At 42.1% G+C, this 20577-nt stretch overlaps 1 protein-coding gene across 1 annotated transcript in view; it reads right to left on the bottom strand.

Annotated features, from left to right (window-relative positions):
* Positions 1 to 20577, bottom strand: part of FOXO1 (forkhead box O1) — a 72339-nt gene that overhangs the window by 10706 nt on the left and 41056 nt on the right. The window contains exon 2 of the mRNA XM_074859774.1: positions 127 to 1483. Coding sequence (XP_074715875.1) covers positions 140 to 1483 — 1344 coding nt within the window. The 3' untranslated portion in view covers positions 127 to 139. The remainder of the gene's footprint in view (positions 1 to 126; positions 1484 to 20577) is intronic.

Raw genomic sequence — 20577 nt, 5'->3', positions numbered from 1 at the left:
ATCCTAATGTACCAGTGCAAACCTCACTTCACATGTCAACATAGAAGACCACCCAGATTTTAAGCATTTTAACATCTCTTTTCCTTTTAGCTGTTTTTCAGATTTATTATAAAAAGCACAGCTTACCTCCTACTACATCCTAGCCTGACACCCAACTGTGTGTGGTTGTCTTTACGCTGTGCTGAAAACTTTGGTTAGGCAATACACTGTCAAAGTTAAAATCTAATGTTTCTCCATCCATAAGGTCATTACGGATAATTGACTCCATGTCACAGTCCAACCGTTCAATTAGCATGTCATCTAAGTCACTGGGAAGCTTCTCCTGGTGAAGGGAAACAATTCCCACCCTTCCGTAGCCATTGCAACTGTTAACAGGGGCGTACGGGTTCATAGCATTCATCTGCATTGGGTGACTCATAGGCACTTGTAACGAAGTCTTCACTGTTGACAGGCGATTTAGACCTGATGTATGTGACATGGTGTTCACTGTGTGTGACAAGGCACGACCATTAACTGCAGGTGTTGGCTGGTTATGTCCTTGGTGAGGGCGGGCATTAGGGTTCATCATTTTGTTGTGGGGCGGTTGACTGCCATAAGTTGGCATCACCGAGTTAGCGACCATCAGCACACTTTGGCCCAGCGCCCTGCCACCAGCCTGGGAAACACCAGTGTCCACTGATGCCAAGATATCATTGTGCGGCGGAGAATCAGAAGTCAGTAACTCCTTCAGAAGTCCTGCGGGACAGTTATATTGGCTCATCGATCCATAGCTTGATTTACTGTCTTGAAGAGTCTGCATAGGAATCTGGGGCAAAGAGTTCATGCTAGCTTGAGCATATGTAAATTTCCTGTAGTCTGGATTTGGTGAACCTATACTTGTAGTCGAGGATGCAAATGAGTAACCTGGTGTTTGCTGCATCAGGGTAGCAGATGAAGACTGGGTTGACACAGTCATTGATGTATTAGGTGACAAGAGATTAAGATTATCCAAAAGATTTTCCATGTTCTCAGAATTACTCATCTCTGAAAGGCTGGGTAGAGTAGAAGTCATTTTGGTGGCTGATGATGGGTATACCATGGAGTGCACATCCCCATCTCCAAGATCATCTTGCTCTGGCAAAATAGGAGAAAGTCTTCCGCTAATCGTACTAGCGTTAGAGCTAGTTCTAGGTCGAAATGTACTCCAGTTATCAAAGTCATCGTTACTGTGAGAGCTGGGGCTTGCAGGCCACTTCGAGAACTGCGATCCAGGGCTGTCACTATTTCCCTCTTGACCAGACTGAAGGGATGCTTTTTTCTTGGCAGCTCTTCCTCTGCTTTTGGCAAACTTGCTGTTGTTATCCATGGATGCCGCTCGCCTCCTAGGAGATTTGCCACTCTTTCCTCCTTCAGGATTGAGCATCCACCAGGAACTCTTCCCTGTTCCCTCATTCTGCACTCTGATGAACTTGCTGTGCAGAGACAGGTTGTGACGGATTGAATTCTGAAAAACAAAATAAGGTGTAAGAAATGGGAGAAAACATGCGTCTTTTATGGCGTAGTAATATCTGTCTTTGCAAACATACTGTCATTTTACTAGAAAACATAGGGGTAATCATGAAATGGGAAAACATACCAGTCTGGAAACATCTTCTATCAGCTCACCACTCAGAACTAGCTGAAATGAGCTTGCAAAGAGTTGCCACGTCAATTTGTCTGTCATGTGGCCCAACCACAACTGACGTTATAAAAAGTTAAATAAAATACTGAAGGAGCTGTTCTGAAAAACAAATTCCTCATAAAGGAGACAAAACATACTAGAAGACCAAGACGATGACTGAAGATCTCATTATCACCTTCACTCTAATGAGTTGAACCTTTTTTGAACCTAGGGGGTTTTTTGTTATTATTTTATGCAAAAATCAGAAATGCTAGATCCTGTTCTATGATCCTTATAATGCGTTCTCATTCTGCACATCCCTAAACTCTGCAAACATGCCAGCCTGTGAGTATTGCCACTGAACATTAGTGAGGTTTATATTACTTGTGTTATGTGAGAAAACACATACAGAAAACCAGCTGAGGATTAAGTTCTAAGTTTTATAAATAAACATCACAAATTGCCTAAGAAATCATATGGGAGAAAGAAATGCAAACAGCATAGACAAAATTGCATTTAAAACCCCAGTCTTAAAACCATCTCTGTCTTTCAAAAATCAGTATTTTAATATGCAAAATTGACTCTTCTAATACCTGAGTGCACAAGATATCTTGTGCCAAGACTGACCAGAGGTACTGAAGCTTTTCGTTATCTCTTCGGCCATGAGTAATGTTTCAAGTTTTGTTCTTAACTATTAAAAAAAAAAAAAGAAAAAGATCCCAAAATCCAAAATCCAAGCCCACAGGTTGACCTGTTAAGAAGAAACTACCCTTTGTATTACCAAGCTCTAGATAAACATTTTTTTCCTCGTGTAATTTTCTGCTGAGCACATGTAAAGAACATTATATCAACAGAAAAGTTGTCCTATGTTTTGACATAATTGCTAACAAAAGGCCACAAGTTCAAAGAGTGCTGAAATAGGCAGCCATGTATGTTGGTAGGAGGGTGGGACAGTAGCACAGTCTACATGGGGACCCACAGTCTGTGCTAGGACTGCAGCTCATGTAGAACAAGTAGGAGGGAACCACAAAACACATGAAATGGGTAAAACAGAAATTAGATCTCAGTGGCAAAGAAATCAGTGATGCAGTAGCTGCCTTCCACTCAGCCATTTTTAGCAATTTGTCTAGAGAAAAATTCGGGGGAACAAAAATGGAAAGACTGTTTCTAGAAAACTAAGTAGAGTAAGGCTGATCTTGACCAAAACCCTGTTCTATCTTTCCTATTTTCCACCTTTTTTCCTCCCCATCTATCTTCTCTTAAGTTTTTAAGCTGACCCCCAAGACCTACTACAACACCAAACCATGAGGATGATACAGCTCAAGGAGCTTTGCATACGTTGTAAGGCAAACGAGAGGACGAGGGACACAGCCACTGCTGTGGTCTCTGGCTGCTTTTGCTGTATTTCCCAACCCAGAGTGCTGCCTGTGATAGCAGCATCTCCAGAAATGTCTTCCTTTACCTTCTCTATCTGTCCTCCTGTGTACATCTGCTTTCTCAAAGATGCACATCTTTCCTCATTGTCTATACATCCAGCTGACAGAAGAAAAGGAGCAAAGACCATAAGGAGGCATGCCAGGTGAAAACAGTCATCTCAGGGGCTCAAATCAGAGACAACAGGCTCAAATTCCCTAGAAGTGCCATGACACATTGTGGACCACGGAAAGCCAACCACCCAAAGCAGGCCTGGCCACCTGCAGAGCTCAACAGGAATGGCTACTCTGGGGTTGAAGAGGAGACCTTCAGCAGACAAGGGCAGCAAGGAGACATTACAGTCCTGTAACACCTTACAGGCATCCGTGTCCTGAGACTACCCCCATAGAAGTGCAGCTTCACCCCAAGAGGGGTACAAGGCGCTTTTTGACAGCAGAAGATGGCAGAACATGGCCTCATGGCATCTCGCTGTTCAACCAGCACAGCAAGGAGTCAAACCATGTGCCTAACCTCAGATGCTTTTCCAACCTCTCCTTCCCCTCCAAAGAACCACCTTTAACAAATTATCCCAGTTAAACAAACACCAGCGACAATTTGAGCGCTTCCTTATTCAATTTTGAAAGGAAGCTATTCTCATATTAACTAATTAACATAGAACTGTATCTCTTCACTGCAGGTAACCCTGCAATCAAAATCTCATCCTCTATCTAGCTACAGGGTGTTAGGGAAGGCCTTGACATTTTATTTTCACCAGGTGCAGCTAACACATCAGGAGGGTAAACCTGAAAATCCATCTTTGGACTTGCCCACGGACCCAAGGGCCACCCGAGAAGCCTCGTGAGGCCTGCCTGGCACAGCCCATTGTTTTCACTCAAGGGCCACAGCCGAATCCCTGGCTGACACAAGTCCAGCTCTAGAAATGTCGCAAGAAAGTTGTTCTGCATGTCTGTTGATTAAAAAACCTCCTGCGCCAGTTCATTTTTTTTTTTACTGTATTTTGTAAACATACCCAGTTGGCTCAGGCTTACTGTTTACTATCAAAATAGGCATATCAAACACACAAAACATCAGGCAGAGAAAATGCCGTGCTAAGGCTCAGTTCCCTCTTCTCTGCAACAGAAGTGTTAAACATTTAAGAAATCGCTGCTATTCCTTAGTCATCAAAAATGTTATAATCTGGTATTATTGTACTGAGGACATCTGAGGTCGCTCTTTGAGTAACAGAGCTGTCTCCTAACTCTGCCAGCAATGAAAAAAAAATTTTCCTAACAGGAAAAGGTTTGCGGCCCAGAGCTTGTTACATAAATTCCTGTTTTTCACGCAGCCAGCAGGACATTAAAGAAGCTATGATTTACTAACTTGGAAAAAGTGTTGAAGAGGTAAATCTTGTGAAAATATGCACTGCTGTTAATGATGTTGTGTCTACAAATCTTTGCCAGACGCAAACATGACCTGATAAAAAAGTATAGTTTCAGCAGTGGATCTTGGCAGTGGGAAAAGTGGCACGGCTGTCAGTGGCTGGGCGCTCAGCGGCACACTGCAAGATGCCTTCAGCCATGGCTTTCGGCGGCACTTCGAAACAAAGCCTCCCAAAACCTGGCCTGAATGACGCAAAAAGCAAGCTGCCACGTTTTGAGGCTGGTTTCCACACAGCAGCCCACATGCCGGATCGCTCTGAGAGCATCCATGTTGGAATCTTATCAAAACCTTGTCAGGATGGCAGCAGGGCTATTGCCACCTGTGGGGTGTTTCCTGGGATGGAGTTTCTGCCTTTGAGATAAAGTGCAAAGAGCCTTCGCTCCTGTTTGGTTCATGAACCGACTTCATAACATACTTCAGCATACGGACCAGGAACCATGGATATGCTTATCGCTGCTTGCTGATTTAAGAGCCAAAATATGCAAACCCAGTATCTGCTAAATGCAGCGTGATGAGCACATACCAGCTAATAAAACTTGTGAAGCCAAGAAAATTATTCCTTTGAATCTACATGTTTATATCATTCAGCTGCATTTCCAACATTTCCTACAGCCAAACCGCACTGCTGCGAGAATGCCCTGCTTGCTGCTCTTCTAAACAACAAAAAACTCAAACTGCTTTATGTTTTAAAATGATTAAAGAAATAAATGTCTCAGCCATTTAATCCCTGGGTGCCAATAGTTCTGCTGATACCTGATACTGCATTAAAATCCGAGATATTCATACTAAAACATGCAACTTAAGTTTTACCTTACTAATTGCTGAAAAAATCATACCCCTATTACAATTAAAGTTGAGGTATTTAATTACTTTTCCAGTAAATTGTTTTGGTGTTTTAGTAAAAAGAAACACCCGAAAACACAGCTGCTTTGTTAAACTTTGCAACACTGTAGGCTTGTACTTACTGAAGCAAAACCATACAGTCATGCTGGCCATCTTTCCTCCACCCTGGCCCTTGGAGCATGCAAGGGAGCGGGAAGCAGAGTAGAGCTCCTGCTGCCACTGCAAACCTCTCCAAGCAGGATCTAACTGTGGATCTGTGAGTATTCAGGGAGCTGCAAGACCCAAACTTTGTAGAAGCACCTTCAAGTGCCCATGGTCTCTCCCACCCTCATACCCTCACACGCAGGCACAGGCAGCACCCATTCTGCCACAGTGCTGAGATAGCCACCAAAACGGAGAGCAAGGAATGGATGCAACAGCCAATAAATTTTACAAAAATGAGTGGATTTCCTATCAAGGTGCCTATGTTGATGGTGTTGCAATAAAGTACGCCATGGCATCTCAGAAAAGATTCACCAGTAACTAGTAACAAAGGCAGAAGGTGTTGGCCTCTAGAGGCAGATGCAGCCATAACAAAGTGGAAGGCTGTAAGAGCAAGACTGCTTCCATAATACAGAGGTCAAACATTTCCATTAAAATTAACAGTCTAATGACTGCCCATCAGTATTTCATTCAGAAGACATCTCAGCCGTCCACTGCTTCCTACATCTCATCCAAGGGGACCATCTACACATGTTGCTAGCCAGCTTGCACTGCCATCAGCTGAAATGGCTGCAAATACAAATTGGGCCACAGCATCTTACTGTAGTTCTCAGATCTTTCCAAACAGTATCTGAAACGGATTTGGAAGCTGGAGCTTTCAGGACTGATTCTGCCATGACCCTCTAAGATAATCACAATTCAAAAAAAGAAAAAAAAGAGAGAAGGGGGAGATTACTTATTTATTTATTTTAACTGATAGTTGGAGAATACTGCAATAGGAACATGCTTGGCAAAAAAGTTAGGGTTGAAGACTGGTAGGATAGAAGTTCAGAAACCCATCTGCTAACATCATCACTGTTGAGAGGTGTCTACTGTGATCAGTGGTGGCTGGCACGTGAGTCAGCTGTGTTAGCATGTCCTGTAGCTGACAGGTTACAGCAGGATTCAGAAACAGCAGAGTCCCTCTGTGGAAACAACAACAAAGCAAAAAAACCTTTGCAGCAGAGAAGGGAAGACCCCAGGATTTTCATATACTGTTACAGAAGACATCAGACCTCTCAAGGTCTGTGTATGGGGACTCTACAGCAGGTCCAGTTGTTCAAATCACCCTCCTCTTGGACCCTCAGTGGCAAGCACCACTCTAAAAAGTAGTCACAAAAAAACCTCCTAAGAAAGTATGCAAAGGACAGGAAGTTCACCTGCACACTTGCTCAGGGTTCCTTCAGCATTAACAGCGAGACAGCAGCAGCAGCAGGGGATAACCGTGGCACGTGGCACCACGTAGCATCTATCCAAGGCTAAGCTGGACCATGACTGGTGAAAGAGGCAGGTCTACTTGGGATAGTTACACTGCCTGCACCTGCTTTGCTGTGGTTTCCAACTATGCTGCCAACTTTGCAGGGGCAGGGTGAAGGAGGAAAGAGAACATTGATAACTCCAGATGTACCAGAATTTCCTTTGGTACGACAGTCTGGTGTAAGGCAATCCTGTGTCTCTTATCTGATGACTATGAGATACAAGAAGTTCAGATGCAGATGCTGCACATGGAGCTTGGGTTTGCCTCAGAGCTAGTGTTGGACACTCAAAAGCATTTGGTCAACAGATAGAACACTTGTTCATAAAACAGCCTTAGCCACATTTCTCTCTTAAAAGGGTTCCTGATACTACAATGTTCACCAACACAACGGAATATCTGGCTGCAGTGTCAGAGGCTTCAAATGCTAATGAAACAGCTATCTTTACCACCCAATTGCAGCATTCTTTGATTACAGCTCAGAAACCTTCTCCATCGTCAGATAAGACCATGTACAGAAAGCATGTCACTTAGCCTCAGGTCAAAGAGTCATATTTAGAAGATGCTGGCAATTTGCCACCTGCAGCTGCATGAAGGTGGAAGGGCAGGATTTCCTCCCAAACAGGTCATGCTTTTTTGGGTCCTTTGTTCTTGGGGGGTTGCTTTTGTTTGACTTCATTTTTGTCCTGTACTGTTACATGGTTAAGAAGTGTCAGCTGGAAAAAGTGCATAAACACTTTAATTTTACTAGAGGGACCTTGCACTTTTTCTCTGTGCTCTGGCGTAGCAAGAGTCTTTCCCAGACTACCACCCATGAAACACCATCTCCAAACAGAGATACTTTCACAGACTGTTTCATTTTATAATATTTCAGCAATGCATCCCTTGTTGCATGCATGAAGGTACAAGAATGGGACAGTTATCATATGGTCGCTATACATGTCTCTCCTGAACAGAGGGCGAGTCTCCTGTGACCACGTCAGTGGCATTAATCTGAATCCTGCACATTCTGCATTTAAATCCTCAGATTTACACTCTCCTATACTTCCTTCTCATGGCTGTAGGAGACAAAAAACTTTGGACACCAAAGGGGCTTGGCCATCCTCCAGGTTGCATCCTGTTGCCACACGTGGCTCCAAGGACTGGATGGGATTTCACAACGACTGTAGCTTTCTCCTCTGGAACATGGTATGTAGTAACAAAATACATGCACAGCTCTAGACATGGATGTTTAAGGGACTTGGCTATGCATACTTACGTGTCAGAACTGGCAGCTCTACTGACATGTATTTGAGTAATTACCAATTGCTATCCTCAGATACCCCCCTCTTCATTCTAGGCAGACTCCTTTGAAGCACTTTTCCATAATTACAGTTTGGACATTTCTAATGAGTTGATAACACCTGCCTACTTTCCCTAAACAGGCATTTAGAAAGAACAAGTGTAAAAACCATGAACAAGGTAAAGCATGGTATAAGAAGTATACACACAGGGCAAGCACACACCTGGATACTGTTCCACATGTGATGACCCCAACCAAAACTTCTTATGACCACCCTTATGTCTTCTGTACCTCCAAGAGAGACACAGAGCCACAAACAGGTTAACGACCACCTACATCAGTGCCAATACTTCGTTTTATAGCTACAATTATTTCTATAACCACAATACAGGCATGATATAACATCAACACAGCATACACCAAATATATAAACATTTGCTAGCATTTCAAAGCCAAGGAAACTAAGTGACACTGATTAGGAAAAACAACAGACGAAGATGCATATGAAAATTGTGAGATTTTTAAAAGGGATTTGTCAAATGGAACTTCCTCTCTCTCTGGTAAAATAATCTGGGAAGCCAAGACAGCCCACAGGTTTGTCTAAAATGTATCAGTTTTCAGGGGTAAAAGAAAGGCAACAAGAAGGCAGCAGCACAGTGTTATAACAAAAAAAAAAAAAAAGGGGCAAATAACCATCAGGACAAAACAAAGTTGTGTAGAAAATAAGGGAAGAAATAAGTACCAGATGTGAAAAAAATTCAAAGCTAGCAGGGATAACTATGTATTTGGTGATCCAGACAAATCCTAATGCTGCCTTTACAAAACTGATGCTGTAAGCTTTCTATTCCAACAGATAGAAAATAAGTGTTTGACAAATATAAGGGTTCTGTATTTGTAAACAAACGTTTCTGTTTTCCACAAATATGAAACATATATCTATGCATATGTACATATATAGCTTACGATGAAGAAGCATTTCCCAAGTTCACTGGTGACACAGGTTGCCAGCACTGGGGCCTCACTGAAGAGGAACATTTCAAAAATCAGGATGCCCCTATAACTGGGGCCTCTCCTCCTCCCTCTTTAAGCGCTCTCAGACCTTTGGCCTTTGCAAGCAGCCTGTGCTGCAGTTACAGCAGTAACGCAAAAACAGCAAAGCAGGAGGAGGCATGCATAACCTGGGTGCCCTGACATCAGTCCCAGGTGCTATCATAGAAAAGCTGATAAGGCATTCAATTAATAAACCATCAGAGGTCAGAGATATAATTAATATATATATTTTATATATATTAAAAATAATGTGTGTCTTTCAAAACATTTCCACAGAATATAGGCCATCATGTGTACAAGAAAAATACATCTTTCGTTCAAGAAAGGTAAGCAAGAGAACACCTGCAGATACGCCAATGCCACACTGAATGACAGTGAAGCCAAGATTAGCACCACGCACCACTGCTAATGTGTGTTCATCAAAGGGATTAAAACCATTAAAATTATCTGTAGTGCAATAAGCCGTGAGGAAGTCTGCTGCGATTCATGACAGGCAGGTAGCCCTCTTACAATTACTCACTGCAGGTTCTAATGCAGCAACCAGGAAAGCAACTAACGGTTTGAGGCAAAGCTGTCCTTAAATGCAGAGCACAAGCAGATTATTGCAAGGAAAACATGAATCACAATTATAAGCAAAGTTTAGTAAAATAAATAAATACAAATTTGGAGTAATAAAGTAGCAGTTCATCCATACAATGCCAGAATGACTAACAGCTTATAATTTTATTCTGCAACTATAGTAAAGAGAGACTAAGGGGTGTTTATTTTTTTTCAGCCAGTGGGAATAATTATGATCAGAGGACAAAAAATGTTAATCACTCATTTCCTGTTTAACAGACAGCCTGTTTCACCTCTGCCACTCTCCAGGGTTACACCCAATTCATCACAAAGACTACAGCACTGTTTATAGAAAGCTTCTCCCTTTTTTTTCTTTCTAAACTAATCTGCCTTTTATTGACATTTGTTATCACTAATGAAGAGGTACAAATGTGTAAACATGCTAAAGATATCAATACTAATTAGACCAGCAGATCATCTTAAAAGGAACACTAGAAATACATTCTCACTAATAAGAAGCAATAAAGTGAGAAATAGGCCAAAGTCTCCGTGTAAACCACAGAGGTGAAAAACATCAGTCTGAAAATAGGGGTCATTTTTTGCATTGGCCTTTATGGACAGGCAGAGAACTTGCAAGAATAAAAAATGGGGGGGGGGGGGGGGGAGGGAGGAAAACCAGATATGATTACTTCAAAAACTTTAATAGTGTGAGTGAAACAATTGGAAAGACCCCTGCCTGAGAAATCACATAAACTTTACATGCCAAAAGCCCTGCGTAATGACCAAAGCAGTCATTTGCCACTTGCCTAGGTAAAGGCACAAGCAGACCTAACCCTGAATGTTTGGTTTCAGTTGGATGCTTTACTAGGGAGCCACACATCTTCTCTTCATTTTCATGTATCAAGACTATTTGCTTTCACAAAATCACTTATAACCTAAAGGGTTGGAATGATTGTCACGACCTGATGGATTTACAAGCAATGGGCTACCCGCAACAGTGGAAAAGTTAAAACTGAGGCTGGTGAAGCAAAGCAGGATGCATTGGACACACATGCTGTCCACGACACTTGCCCCATTTGCTGTACTGCCCACAGGCTAGCTGTGGCTGGAGAGGCTTCAGGACTTATTTCACCTGCAACAACACCCACTGCCTGACCATAGACCTCTCCTTAGGGACACGGGGAAGGAGCTGCTGCCAGTTTGCAGCCGTGGATCCACAGACAGAGCCAAACGCACCTACAGCACTGTGCCCACAACTCCTAGAACGCACAAACACACCTGACAAGGGCAGCAGAGAGATGTTTCTTTGTTGGCAGGAAAGGTATCAAGCCTGTCTGTATTTCCTACCTTGGGAAGCAACATATCAAGGAGGTTGTACAGATGCAATAATATAAAAAGTTGGGTTGACTGAGTCTTTGTGTAGATTAAAAAAAACAAAGCAAAACATAAATACATCTTCTTCTTATATTTATACTAGCATAGCAGAGGGAGCCCTTTTCCTTTAGCAAGGAAAGGACTCAAATTCTCCAGACATGGGTGTCACTGAATACTAGTTTTTCAGAAACAAAGTCAATGAAAGCAGCAAGCTTCCTTTGCAGCAGGGTTAGCTGTGCCCCACAGGAAATCCCTGGCTGAAGGAAACTGCAAGTCTTGTAAAAAGAAGGGCAAAGCCTTCCATTTACAGGCTGAGCGATATCTTATGCTACATCTCACTATGCATTTGATCTTTATTTTGACTACAGCAAGTGGAAGAATAGGCTAGCAAAATCTCGGTATAGTCCCCAAAACTACAAAAAGGAAAATAAAAGAGAGTTGAGCAGGATTTGTTTTAGTGCGTCTTTAGAGACTCTTTACTGCATCTAGTGGTAAAGATGCTGAAGGCTTCACATTTGTAAGGGGACAGTGTCAGCTTGAAAATAACAACCATCCTCCGGATTTCACCTAATGTTGTAAGTATCTGATGTTGCTGTAGTAACCAAGAGAAACTGAGGAAAGAAGACAGGGACATTTCTCTTTCCTTTAGTTTCCTTTGCACGTTGAGTACAGTCTAGTGTATAAAGCCACTGTTTTTACTATTCTCCTCTAGCCAATTCTCCCTTTATCTGTCTCACATGTAAAAAGAAAACAAAATATCATTTTCTTGTTAACAAACTATTAGCAGATAAAACAGATTTCTGAAGTTTTTAATAAAATAGCTTAAACAGGATCAAATTTAAGTTCTCTTTAAACTACTGCATCATCTGCAAACATACAGATAAAGGATATTGCCTTATGTAGTCAATATTTGTTCAGTTTTCTTTGTGTTCTGTTCTTCATACTTGTTCTTTACTCCAAAGTTACAAGAAGCAAGCGCCGATTTCCAATTACTCCTCTTTGTACATCCTAAAGAGGCAGCACATATACTAGGTATTGTGTTTCTACTCAGCTTCTTTGAACAGTTTGCCTTGGTACTTTTTTCCACCACCACAGAAGCATGCCAGACCACCAGCACACTCTCTTTGGGAGAGCTCTTTCCAATTCAAGCTTGCTCCCACAGCCTAGTATATTTTATATAACATGATTTACTACTACAATGCCCATAAAAAACCCTCATCCAAATTTCATTATAGCCTCGAGCTATATTCCAGTGTGCATTGCCCCTCTCCACCGCCTGGCCAGTTGCAGCCACCCTCTTTCACATAAGGCATGTTTTATACTTAAAGGGCTTTTAGTTCATTTTCTCACAAGAGGGTCTCGGGACTCAGAGGACTCCTGAGGGGGTGGCTGCACTGTTCATGACAGCATCTTCCTCTCAAACACTGCTTTCCATCATGTTCTCCAGGCTGCAGTTTCAAGAAACGCTGGCACTCATCACTGTTTTTTATGACATCTGTTCAGCATTATAAAGCCACAGTCGCCCAATCTTGCAAAATGTGTAGCACCAACTCTGAACCAAGTTACCCTCAGACACGCTCACAACTTTCAGTAGGCTATGGGAGGCAGAGTACTATTTCTCAGAGCAAGCTGGGCACACAGAGGAGGGAAATCTAAAGGGTAATTTCTTCCCTCACACCTATTTTGGAAGTATTCCTATTCCCTCACTACTGTAGGCTGTGCTCTGTACTTAACAGACCCTTATTAAATCAAAGGACTATTTACAATCTACATACTGGCAAGTCCACATTCCCATAGAATGTCATCTGGCAACAGTGACTTAAACCATCAGCTCTGTATTTACTTGCTTTCCTCCTTCCCAAACATGAAAAGTAAAAAGCAGAAGAAAAGGCCATGTTTTTAACGACAAGAATGGAATTAACAGTAAAGCCCAAGAGTTCGGGTGCATCAGCATTCATCACAATACCAAAACATCCTTTTTTGAAAAACAGTAAAATATTACAATGAGGACAATAAAAAGGAAGGTAAGCCACACCGTTGTAGCTTGGGACCTTTTACATATACATCTGCTGCTAGCAGGACCATGCTGGACACAAAAGTAAGACAGCTCCCAGAGTGGGATGCTGTTATACAAAAAGGAGCTTTGTTAGGCATTTTGGGTGCTATTTTTCTCCTGCTTACTAGATCTAATTAATCTCCCCTCGTTACTATTTCTCTCCATTTGATATATGCAAGGACACTGGCCTCACCACAGCTGCTCAGAGCAGACCTCACTCATTCTCCCATTCCCCTGGAAAGAGCCTGACATGAGGAGGCTCTCAGTGCACTGGGGACTGCCAGGTGCAACAGGAGGTGTCCAGGAAGGACATTGCCATGACTCTCATCAGTTCGGAAAAGAAAATACTGTTTTTGAAAAGCCTCACATCCCCCTTCACTAGTCCCACAAACTCAAAAAAGCTCTTACCAACTTTTGGATTAGGCTCTGTGCTCCCAGAGGTCACAGTCTTTGCTTGGTGCAAACTTCACCATCATTGCTCCCATCCCCCCTCAATGAAAAGCCCACAGGTAACTGGGCAGTCTGAGCCTGCCTGACTAGTTATTCAGATTTAAGGACTGCAACATCCAACTTCACAATCACAAAGGCTGCCATGGGTCTCCCATCCCTCCCGTGCCTTTGCCCAAAGATGAGGAAGGCACAGGAGCTCTTCTCCAGCTTTCCCCAGATGTCAGAAGCACAGCTGAGACAGAGAGCTAAAATGCCCTAATCAATTCAAAGGTCTGCAAAGGAAGTCTTAAGACACTCTACAGGGATTTGCTCAGTATTTGTCTCCTGACAGCTTTTGTTTCTTGTAAGTACCGCAGTTTAGTTTTCCCTCTTGCAGAACTTCAGAGAGAAGCAACAACAGGCCCCTGCGCCGCTCCAAAGCTGTGCAAGGTCTTTCCTTGAGCAAATCGGCTTGCTAGGTCAGAATGAGGCACTCATTTCAAAAAATAAATTTAAAAAAATTACAGGACACAAACTTACTTCAGATTAAAAATAGCAGGAATGTCAGCAGTAGGAGCTGTCATTTGCAATAGCTATCAAGACACAGGAAGTTATTTATTCTGCGGATCACATAAGGGCCTCTTCAAAAACAAGGATGAAACAGAAAAAAGCAAGCATGTTTACTGAGGCATGTTTTCCAATATTATTTATCTAACCAAGTTTGTTTATGAAGTTTTATAATAATTTGTCATTGATACCTCTATGGGTTTATATCTACAGATTCGTTAAACTGCTAGCAAACTCCAGAAGACACTGCAGCCCTTGCTGCTCTTGTTTCATTTTTGGATTATTTTCAGTTTTGAAGATATTATGGGGAATGTTTGCACATTTTCATTTTGTTTTAAAAAGAAATTAAAGTCTTCACCCAGAAGGTCAGGTGTTTTCAAGTATTTTGTTTGTTGATTATTCATGTAGTCATAAATTACACAGAGTATTTGGCAGGCCATGCCTTTCTCTGTTAAAACGTTTGTTTTTACTTTTTCAGTTATTGTTTAGATCCTGGTCATAACATGCTTCAGGTTGTTTTGAACAGCAAAAAGGAAATAAGCAGTATTTTAACTTATATCACACTGTAACAACATTAAGTGCCTACGCAGCAATATGCTGCCTATTCAGTATTTTCAACTTTCTTCCTGTCCACTGCTGACTTACAACAGCAAGAAGATAATTCATAATTTTACACAGCTTCGCAACCTGTAAACACAGCTATGATTTGGCTCACAAGCATGGTCAGAACAAAACACAAACAAAAGGGAGCAAGAAACAGGATGTAAAAAAAAGAGCAGAATATAAAGTAACCATATTTGCTCAAGGTTGGTTTTGAAATGATAGGAAAACCAACAGAGCTCTTCTGGAGTCAGCTCAGATGCAACCAGGCATTGCAGGTAACTCAGCTAGAAGAGGCAAAGACCCAGCAAGGCACTGTTGGCCTACGTTCACCCTGACACTAAGGCAGAGAGTTAGAAAAGAGACTTTGAACCTCATGCCATTCCTGCTGCTCATCAGGCTCACGGTCTGCTGTGGACATGATTACTAACTCGCTGTGACTCCTAAGAATATGCCCTCTGGATTAGAAAAAAAGAGACATTGTTCCAAAAGTCACACAATTCATACAAAACAGTATCTGTGCCAAAGTAGAAATTATGGAACTACATTTCAGGAATTTCTCAAGGATTTTTTCTATTGGGTTAAGTTGGACATTATCTTTCAAGCATTCAATTCCCATGCAGCAGGATTTCCATCTCTCCTCCATTAGAGAAGTCTTAGGAATCCCAATAAACAAAAGGGAAGAAATATGACTGTTTCACTATGTGTTTTCCTTTGGCCATCTTTGTGAAAAATATATCTTCAGAATACGAGTCTGAGTTTTGACCTAACGTTTAGTCGTGCCTCAAGTCCTTCAAGCATACAGGCTCAAAACCCCCAACTCTTTCTGTTCACAAAAGGCAGAGCGAATGACCCCATCTAAAAATACCTTCGTTTGGATCCCCCTAACATGAACTTTGAAGATCTACTTTTCTAGGAAAATACAGACTTATGACTCAAAAATAAAGGTGCTTGGCAATATAACTCCCTCTTCCCACCAACATCTACAGTCTACCCAAGCAAACCTCAGTGCACTACAGCTGCCCAAAAATACCCTTCTTTTAGAGGTGGAACACATTTACCAATTTACCTGCAGAACATTTCTGGCAAACCAGCAACAGAAGAACTCCTTCCCCCATCCAAATGTCAAGTCTGTAACTAAATAAAAGTACAAGGAGACATGCAAGAAAGAGCAGATCTGCTTGTCTGTAAATCAGAAGAGCTCATGGCCCTTTTTGAGCTGTGAACTTCCAAAGTGCTACGTCAACCCCCGAACCATAGCAACTGGGAATTGTGCTGAGCCAAACTATTGCCAACTGGGCAATAAAAGTTGGAGCAAAGATAGTTTTCCTAAAGACAAGACCATACACATCAATTAATTTTTCTTCTCCTTCTCTCCCACCACCAGTGGTATGTATGCCAGGCTCGACACCAGGCATCACCATTCTCTAATTTAATTTAAAATTAAATTTAGTATGCCAGCTTGACAAAGTTACAAAGGAGCCTCTCCAATAGAGCAATAGCGTACTGGAGCCTCTGACAAAGTTGGTATCTGAAGCTTCAAAAAAGCAGTGGTAGAAGTTGAGAGTAAACATAAATAATTGCAGTTTATCTGCTTTTACACTTCAGCAATATTGAATGTATCTACTTCACAGTGCTTGGCCTTAAATAATAATAGGAAAGCTTACCTACCCTACCCCTTCTCCGTCCTTTCCTCTTCCCTTACTCCCTATTTCCCCCCTGGAATAAAAGTAATAAAATCAGAGAAGGTAACAGAATAATTATCTGCTCACAGGTCAGAGCCTTGACCTCAACATTTACAAGTTAGTTGTTTGTCACAAGATCAAGTCTGTATCTCCTAAAAGAACTACAGTTAACAACTGCTCTGGTTTAACTACATGTTCCTCATTTTCCTAGGAAGGAGAGGGGGAGCTGAAGGAAAGAAGAACATTTTTTCCAAAACTGACTTTGTAAAAACGATCCTTTCAAAACTCAGCTTTGGAGCAATGAGTGAAGGATCTGGACCTAGTACCTTGAAGATATCTAGGCACTAATTACTATTTTAACAAAGTCTAGTAACTCCTTTTTATGAAATTCTCAAGGCATCAGCTGAGTTCAGGACCCACCACTTAAAAACACATTGCACACACCACGCTCAAATACTGGAAACTGGCAAAATGGCTGTGGGCTCAATCCTCCTTTTTCCTCCTCCGTCAATTATTCAAGAACCCCCTCATTCACTTCTCCACTGCTTCCTTCAACTCCAGGCATCTGATTGGGGGCATCTGATAAGGAAGCCCAGAGTTATCTTGCTCAAAGTTTGCCTAACAACAGCAGACATCCCACACACACATATACATTCACCACATTTGCCTGATTTTCCAAGGAGAGTAGTAGCTGAGTAATTTTGACAACAAAAATACAAATCTCTCTGCTCTACAGCTCTTTAAAAAAAATTGGTATTTTAAACCAAAAAGATGAATTTTTTAGCAATTCTCAACTATTTCTGTCTATTTTTGTGTTAAGTATTCAAACGTGAAAACATTCAAGATTGAGCGTGATCAACCAAAGCATTCAGATATACATTCACCCCTTAGGAGAACTGTAGAGAACACTGATTCATACAAATCCCCCAGCTGCAGCAATTTCTATACAGTATGACTGGCTAATAAAAGCCACAGAAACACATTTAAACCAGGCTTAAAGGCCTTTAACCCGAATAAAGAACTTGCCAGAGAGCAGCAGTGATAAGGCATTTGCTTCCTGGCACAGCTAGGGGCACACTGCAACTTTTGCATCAGCTTGTGTGACTGCTCTGCATTGCCACAGAGGGTTCCCACTTCTCAGATAGCCTTAACCATACATATTTTTAATTTTTTTAATCAAGTCTATTAGTAAATCCACATCCTTTCTACTGTAGCTGTTCTCAGCTTGAAGCCCACAGATTCTTAGGGCCTCCGAAATACTTTAAAAATCCTTCAGAAGGCAGCTAGGGGAGGTAGTGGCAGTCAAATGTCCTCTCCCTGATTGCACTGGCTTTTCTGTAATCCTGACTTAGATACACCTGCACCACAGGAAAAAAAGCGACTATTTTAAGTTGCTGACTCTAGAAAAAGAGCAAGAACCGCCTCAGATTAAACCTAGTCGTCAGACTTTGTCAAAAGACTGATTTAAAGAATAAGACCAAAGGAGATTAACACAAGTATGATGTCAAAGTACACTCAAACAGCTTCAAGCAACAGCTTCTTGACAAACACTGAGGGGTCATAAAAACTAGAACATATAAGAAACCAATACTGCAGAGAATTCATAACTCTGCAGTCTGTGCACGAAGGAAAGATCTCCCAGACAAGGTTCTGGCACCTGGTAAACCCCAGCAAATCGTTTTGGTTGTAATGATGCAACACAACTCGCTGAGCCCACAACCAGAAATGCAGACAACCCAGATGACTTTGGAGCAACAAAATCCTTCCAAGAGACATACTGTCCAATGGAGAAGGCAACGTTGGCATTCTTCCATGGACTTTGGGACCTGGTGGTTGTTTCAGCTGCCAGGAGCCAGGGAAAGATGCAGTAGCAGAGGAGAGAACAGCTTAGAAGGGAACATCCACAAACACATGTGCAATGATAGCAAGGGACAGGGAAAGAGGTGGGCTCATCAGCTGGTTCCTCTCAGTCCTGCTATGAGGGGCAAGAGGCTTTTGGGATCATTCCTACAGAAAGACCTGTCAGCCCCTCACACGCAAGGAACAAACAAGAGCAGGTCCCAGGTTAGGAAGCTCTGCCAGGTTGTGGTCGTCTCCCCACAAGAGTGAAAAGACATGGTGGGAATAACCCCCACTAACAGCATTAACAGAGAAGGATTTAAAGACTAGTATTGTATAGCAGTTTCCTCATAGCTGCTCAATGACACAGTAGATACCAGTCACTCAGCGACACCAAGGGAAGAAGTGTCAGCCACTAAACCAGGCAACACTTCCCTGAACACTTTGGGTCATCCAGCTCCTCTCATCCAGTTGTGGGCTTACAGGGTGGTAGGAGCTGCCACTCAAATTAAGCTGTTTCTGCTTCAGATGAAATCAGGAACCTGCAACCTCAGCAGCAGCTTCAAAATAGAAAGGCTGCTTCTTCAAACAGACACCCAGAGAGCATCACTATGAGAGCTTCAGCTGAACACAGTCCTGATTCTCGAGCACTGCTCACTAAGAAATGTGGCCAGTGCAACAAGAGCTTCCCCATACAGAAGGTATTCCTCCACACCTCAGCTGCCATGCCCTGAATCTGCATGTTACTGGACTCAAGTCCACCGCCGACCAAAATTTTCCTCCTCCTCTTTCTCATCCTGCCCACACCAAGTTTACCTTATTTCTACCACAATGATGACATCTCCAACACCAGAACTGAACACTGGCACTTTCCCCAATGAAGAAGCAAATTCCCCTGCACCAATTCCCAGTGGCAAAAGCTGCCAGTAAACAGGTTTCAACAATTCAATATATGAATAAAACTTATGCTAATCAAGTCAATAGAAACTTAGCATTTATTTTCCTATGTCCAACATCCATTTTTTGTTGAGGGAATTAAAATACTACAACTAACATTGCTAGTTCTACCATATGAAGATCTGCTCTGCTTTGGTTCTATTTTTCCTTTACCTACATTTCAATACAATATGCTTGATTCTTTTTGTTTCCCTTTTTTTTTTTTGTAAGATGAGTTTATTATCCATCCTACGAGCCCCAAGATAAAAAGCAGTAAAGACAGTATAAAGAGCACTGTGAAGATTAAAAATCGTAATGAGGATCGCAGGTCACACACAGAGGAGGCTGACACTCTCAGTGGTATTTTGGTTGTTGACTCTTAACCACTTTGTGAAAGTCTAACAGAGCAGTAACAGACACAAAGAGTAACTTTCTCTCCTAGATGTAGCTCTCCCCAGTGAGTCAAGACACAAAGACCTACAGCACACAGTAAGCTGCCCTCCCTTATCTACAGCACCACTGCTAACAGGTACTCCCACCAGCCTGGTGCCTACTCACACATGGAAAGGCAGAGGGAGAAGAGGAGGGAGATGAAAAGGTGCCTGGCACCTTTGTCAGGTGTTCGGAAAACACCATTTTCTCTAACATAGAGAAGGAAGCAAACAGCAAGAGCTGCAAGCACCATCCCTCAGCCACGGCAGCACACACGCACATGCACACGCATTTCCTCCAGCTTCACAAAAACAATGAAGTGTGGGGAGGCCGGCTGTTATATAAAAGTACGTACCAGCTATATATAAAATTAGGAAAGCAGCTGCTTCAAAAGCTCAGATGCCCTTTTATCATCAACAGGGCTTTAATTAGTACCCATCTGCTTCCTGTTTTATACTACAGAACCAACTTTCACCTGTTTCAGCAAAACACCGCTTCCCCCAAATGCAAGTGTGTTCATACACACGAACACACACAAAAAGTTAACAAACATCGTTACACTTAAGTAATTAACATCAGAAATCCTTGTTCTGAGTATCTGGGTTATTTATTTGCTTTTTAAAAAAACTAAGCTTTGCCAGAGTTATCAAATTTCACAGCCTACACCTTTAAATCACACACATCATATGCTTCACCATTAATATTAATTCATTGGCACTCGGGGACCCCAAAGGAGGACTGGAGCTCTGTTGTACTGGCACTGTACTACAGAGAGCCTGCCCAGAGGACTCAAAATGGAAGTGTGGGTTTTTCCTGAGGTCCATCACACACATGAAAGGATTTATGAATAAACAATGGCAAGGCTGATAGTTAAGAATGGATTCAAACTCACCCCATTGTTTGAAGAGAAGAAACAACACACAGAAGAAAAATATTACT

This window comes from Strix uralensis, chromosome 2, assembly GCF_047716275.1.
Source record: "Strix uralensis isolate ZFMK-TIS-50842 chromosome 2, bStrUra1, whole genome shotgun sequence".
NCBI lineage: Eukaryota > Metazoa > Chordata > Aves > Strigiformes > Strigidae > Strix > Strix uralensis.
Note: the sequence above shows the minus strand (reverse complement) of the source record. Positions and strands in the feature narration are given on the sequence as shown.